This window comes from Thalassophryne amazonica, chromosome 18 (assembly GCF_902500255.1).
Source record: "Thalassophryne amazonica chromosome 18, fThaAma1.1, whole genome shotgun sequence".
NCBI lineage: Eukaryota > Metazoa > Chordata > Actinopteri > Batrachoidiformes > Batrachoididae > Thalassophryne > Thalassophryne amazonica.
Genome location: NC_047120.1, coordinates 59,037,923 through 59,044,040, shown reverse-complemented (window position 1 = coordinate 59,044,040; position 6,118 = coordinate 59,037,923). Strand labels below are relative to the sequence as shown.

The 6,118-nt window shown below is 37.0% G+C and overlaps 1 protein-coding gene across 2 annotated transcripts; it reads left to right on the top strand.

The window, feature by feature from the left end:
• Positions 1–5,854, top strand: pvalb9 (parvalbumin 9). Of its 2 annotated transcripts, none has more exons than XM_034194130.1 (5): positions 1–206; positions 3,096–3,163; positions 3,632–3,764; positions 4,729–4,838; positions 5,553–5,854. In XM_034194130.1, exons 2-5 carry the CDS (start codon positions 3,103–3,105, stop codon positions 5,576–5,578), a joined length of 330 nt encoding a protein of 109 aa, XP_034050021.1. In that variant the 5' UTR covers positions 1–206; positions 3,096–3,102; the 3' UTR covers positions 5,579–5,854. The 2 variants fall into 2 exon arrangements, with proteins under 2 accessions (XP_034050021.1, XP_034050019.1); XM_034194128.1 differs by having other exon boundaries at positions 1–294.
• The last annotated feature ends 264 nt before the right edge of the window (positions 5,855–6,118 follow it).

Sequence of the window (6,118 nt, the reverse complement as noted above, 5' to 3'; positions counted from 1 at the left end):
TTTCATGCACCTGCACAGAGAGCGGATGGGAGGAGGAAGAGCGTAGCAACAGGAGAAAACATGATGAGACAAAACCCAGCGTAAGACAAAGAGAGACAACAGCAGCAGAAAAGGTTACCTGGACAGGTGAGGTGAACACGAGAAGGAGGTGGCAGACTCAAGGGAAACCTGAGCCACGCACGGGCTGGAAAACCAAACATCGTTCGGTGCATTTATAAGACTGAGCCAGTCGTCAGCCACCACAAAGTCTTAAAGCTGCTGCTTTGGCTCCAGACTGAATCACAGCCGACACTGGTGAGTCCCACACCCGAGTCGTTGGTCACAGGTGTCGACCAGGTGTACTGGCAGCCGGACACTTACCTGCAGAGGTAGGAGTAAGTCACCATCGAGTCACTTTCAAGTCATGAATTGTCAAGTCATCATGACCACCAAGTGTTTGACAGTTGACTTGGGACTTGCTGATTCATGACTTGAGAGTGACTTGATGGTGACTTACTCCCACCTCTGCTTACCTACAGTCATAATACGGTGTTTGTCATCTTTTCACCTGAGTTCATTTGTTACGAGGAATACAAAATGAAGCAAGTGTCACGAAACTCGCGAAAAGGTTTCGCTAATCAGATTTCATTGTATTTTATGGTGAAAGTAGATAAAGGGGCGGAGCTGGAAGCTTGGATGGGAAAAAAACAGTTTTTCACAACATTTGGAGAAAATGTTTAGTGTGACCTGCTTGTTATATTTTCGGCCAGGTTTTGGATAAAGGGGTGGAGCTAGAAAACTATATGGCACTATAGGAGCTTCATGAGTGATTTTGGGCGAGAGTGTTTTGTGATGCAGGTTTGACATCCAGTCAAAATGGAACTGTAAAATCAGAATTGAGAAAAAAAAATTATAGAAATGGCGATGCAATCTTTGAAAATGAAAAAGTTAAGAATTTAGTTGTTTTTTGTTTGTTTGTTTTCTCCGCAGAATTTTTGAATGGAGTACTGTATACCATATTCAGTCATAACATTCATTTTTAAATTTCCCATGTTCTGTGTTGCAGTGTCACAAGGTTATTTGTAACATTTACATACATTTAATTTTGGTATTAATTCTAATTACATGTACTTTCTAATTATTTTAATTTAATTAACTTTTTTTCATCAAATAATATGTCAGTTGTCACTTGATGTTTCAAAATATACAAAGAAAATAGCATAACATTCCACATTACTCATATAATACATTTTAAATTTCAATTTAATTTGGGATTTTTATACTGAATTGTTTTTGATGACTGAAAAGTAAATAAATGCACTAAAAACTGCCTTTGAATTGAGGTCAACCAACACAGTGTGCACAAAGAATTTTGTTCAAGGAGTTAATAAATGTTGACTTTAAATGCCTTTTCCCCCCTTTCTTTCTTTCTTTGTTTCTTTCTTTCTTTCTTTTGCATGTATTCCAAAAAAAAAAAAAAAAAAAACTACAAGTACATTTTTGAATTGGAGAATTCACTTTGATTCTATATGCAGAATTGAAAGTGGAATTTATCCCATATTTTGAAGACTGACCTGAATTACCATTTTAGCTTTAGAACAACAACTTAATGAAAATGGAACTGAATAGCTGATTAAATCAAATAAATATGTTATAATATACTTTTCTCAATAATTTGAGTAATTAAATAAGATTAATTTTGCAGAGTATTTGTGCTTTTTATGCAGACTGGGTTTTGATAGAATCTAATTTTTGGATTAATCTAAACAAAACAAAACAAAAAAATAATTAAATGCCATTTAACCACTTGGGTGCTTCAGTGCCAAAATCTTCTCAGACAATTAACCAATTAAACAAATACACTCAGTGACTTGTAGAATTGTCATGTATTAAACAGACTAATTACCTCCGCCAAGGAGGTTATGTTTTCGGTTGCGTTTGTTTGTCTGTCTGTCTGTTTGTCAGCAGGATAACTCAAAACGTTTTGAACAGATTTTGATGAAATGTTGTGGAGTGGTTGGAAATGACAAGAGGAACAAGTGATTACATTTTAGTGGTGATCCAGATCACGATCCGGATCCAGGAATTTTTTAAAGGATTCTTCACCATTGCGGGATAGGGGGAATTTTGACATTCTAGTTTCTACCTCCACAAAAACAAAACAGAAAGGCTTGAAAAAAATTAGGGTGTAACATAGTCAAATGTTCTATCAAACAACAAAGTTTGGTGATGATCGGATCCGGATTCCGGATCTGGTGATCCAAAATATGCAAAAATATAGGGAAGAAAAACAGAAAATGTGTCAGTGTGAGGTGACAAATGAAGCTAGAGATGCACAACTAACACCAAATTGTAGCTGAATCTGTACTGATTCAGTAAGGTGTCATCAGATTTGATGTAGCTTCAAATGTTATGGAGCTAGATCCGGAAGAAAACCGCCATTACCAAAAAATCGTTTTTATACAATAACTTTTGAACTAATAAAGACATAAAAGTGATTCCAAGTTCTAGTGGTATGTTTTCATGGTCAAGGATGTCAAATATAAAGGAAAGAAAAGTGTATGTATCATAGTTTTGGTTGTAACACTGAATTGTTGAACAGATCACTGTGCCAAGGAGGGAATCTCTTTAGGGTCAGTGACCCTATGGCCTTGTTTAGAGAAGTATTTCATAAATGTTAAAAAATTCATATATTTGCAGTTTAGTTGAATAATAAATTGAATTTTGTCTCTTATTTGTTTTTGTCTATAAGCACATGCAATATCAATATCAGTGCTCAGATGACAGTAGCTTCTGGGAAAGGTGCAAGTTGCAATAAACTGTGATGCCAAGCGCTAAGGATACATGCTATCCAGTCACAGCAGATGAAACGTTTTTTATTACTGAGCAAACATCATTGTTAGACTTTTTTAGGTTCAATGATTCCACGGCGTGTAGATGTTATGGCGTCAGTGACCCCATGGCCTTGGCGGAGGTTTGCACTCTCTGAGTGCTTCTAGTTGTTTGATTGATTCAAGTGGATATTAGTGATATTTGCAAAATGAAATATGGGGGAAATAAGCAGGTCCATGCATGCAAAAGAAATTAAACACATGAATCTTTTCTTTATCCCACAGGACCACTATGTCTATCACCTCCATCCTTTCAGCTGAGGATATTGAAAATGCTGTCAAGGACTGTCAGGGTAAAAACACAAACCTGTGCATGACTCATCTCCCCGATTAAGATAATACCATCACCAGTTCAAAAGCTAGAAATACCGGTGAATATTTGCACACAATTTTAATAAAATGCATGGTAATCCTATCTGCTGCCCCATGAGATGAGCTGCATCCAATCATGCTTAGATCTTCAACATTATCTTCTGCAAAGAAAGGTGCATAATCTTCTTAATATGTGCATTGTTTTGATTATTTCATCATATCCATTAAAAAAATCATATCTGCTTCTTGTGATGAAATATGCATTTGAAAAGGCTTTTAATCATCTTTTCTGTTTTAATGGAGACATGTGCCCTTAAAAAATAATAAAAAACCATGACAGCAGTTGCATGTAGTTTTAATCTCCTGCAGCAGGCATGTAGGGCAACGCTAACCCAATTTTTATATTTTATTATTTTTTATTCTACCATTGTGTTTGAATGTGTTAACAGCTCCAGATTCATTCAGCTACAAGAAATTTTTCCAGCTGTGTGGCCTCTCCTCAAAGACACCTCAGGAGGTCAGGGATGTCTTCCGGATCCTCGATGAGGATAACAGCGGCTACATCGAGCAGTCTGAGCTCAAGTACAGTAACAAATTATTATATACTATAAAGCCAGTGTGTGTAAGACATGAAACCTTAAATACTCTGGTGACAGTGGCAGAGGAGAACACTGGGCAAACTGCTGGACATTATATGGATGATGCCAGTCACCCTCTGCACACCATCATCAGCAACCAAAGGAGCCTCTTCGCCTACAGACTGCTCCTTCCCAAGTGCAGGACCAACAGACTGAGAAACTACTTTGTCCCTCAAACCATCAGACTGTACAACTTCTCACTTGGGGGGAGGAGAGGTAACAGGAAGACAGGGGACGGGAAGGAGAGTAGTAGCCAGTATTGAGCAGTGTCTATTATTTATATTTGCAAACTGTTTTTTTTTTTCTTTACTTTCACTTTTGATACTCTGTGTGTTTCTTACTCTGTGTGCTGCTATACAATGCTGCTGGAACCTCAAATTCCCTGAGGGAGTCTTCCCAAGGGATCAATAAAGTTCTATCTAATCTAATCTAATCTTTCACAAGTGCTCAAATCTAAACAGATAAGGATCAAAGGTAAATTATTAGACTTATCTCCAATCCTTTGATTAGGATCAAGGATCGGGATGAGAAGAGAATGTCAATAAGAAGGAAGTTGTAAATGCTTTCCTTCACGGTTTTATTTTAAGGCAAATATTATTTTCATGTAAAAGCTTTTCCATTGTCTTAAAGAGCTTAATATAGGCTACATTTGCATAAAAGATTTAGTAAACCACTCAGTTTCATTTTTAGAATGGGACCACTAAGCCATTGCTTAATTATCCATTATACCCAACATGTCATTGCTAAATTTCTGTTATTTCATTTACTTTTGTGTGAGTGTGTGATGTCTTAAGCTGTGCGATTTGGGAATTGCACAGATTGCCTTTGATTGTGCATCCTTGCGTATCTCAACCTGCCTGCATTTAAATAACGGCAGCAGACTTTACAGTTTATGTCTTTGCCTGTAGGTACTTTTTGCAAAGATTCCTGAAAGGAGCACGAACGCTGACCGAAGCAGAAACCAAGAGCTTCATCTCAGCAGCTGACGATGACAGTGACGGCCGAATTGGAGCAGAGGGTCAGTCTCTAATTTCTCAGATGGGATTTTATAAGCATTTAATGCCCGTGAAAATAATCTTGCTGGGTGCTTTAAATTTAAGTGGATGGCAACAGAGCAGAAACAGGTGTGCACCAATATTGAACGATAAGCCACTAGGTCTTTTTGTATTGTATCCTATTAGAAGCCACCACACACCTTTCATATCCTATCTGAAAATTCAGTAAGGTATATCTTATATATTATATTCCAATTCTAAGGTGGAACTATGCTAGTATACTAAGGTATATCTAAATATCTAAAAAGGAAGAGTAAAATAAAAGAGTAGAGCCACTTAGGTGCCTGGTCTTTAGAACCAGGGATGGTAGGTTGAAAAGCTTTTTTATCCCATGGGAACGTGACTCCAGAATTTTATTTTATTTTTTCTTGGTGGAATCAGTCATTTGTAGCAAATGTGCCAATATGCACTTTAAAGTACATTTTGAGGAACTACTGCATATATGTTGTTAAATCACACATATAATAGCAAATAAACAGAAGCAACAATCCCTTTTTTGTTTATAATTCATAACAATTACACTTCTGACAGAGAAAAACATTTTTATTTGGAACACTTTTGGAAGAATCCAAAGTAATAGAAAAACAACACACAGTTAACGATAAACACAGCCAACATTCTACATAATTTTGGAATTTGTGCTGTAATATCTGGCTAATTGTCTTTTTTTCTTTTAGAATTCCAGTCCATGGTGTTTTCCTGAGTTTAGCAAAGAAAGTGTTCCAGTAACTGATCCTCTCCCCGCTGATCCCAGCCTTCATTCCTTTGGACTTCTATTGTTTTCTACCAAATTCTTTTGTGCTCTGCAAGGTGTACTTGAACATTATTTTAATGGCATCCTGGTTCTGCCCATTTAATTGCAACTGGTTTTAATTTGTACGTTCACTGTCTCTGTTTACAGTTTCTGTTCTTTTCTTTCGTGGTCACGTCACACCTTATCAGACAGTGAATTACGTCAACAAATAAATGTGGAAAATTTCACACTTTAAATTGAACAAATAAAAGCATAAGAAATGAGAGATTTGTATGCAAATGCAACACTGTAATACTTCCTATCAGTTTTACCAAGACTAAGATCGAGACTTTCAATGACATCCTGGACGCTTGACTGAGATGTTTGGCAAAGACAAAACCTTTGCAGAAGAATGAAGGTATAATCTCAGTGTTGAGGACCCCAACAATGGGAAAGGTCCACGTATCGCCTGGCTGCTGCAGGCTACTTTTGAGAGTTGGACTCCCCTCA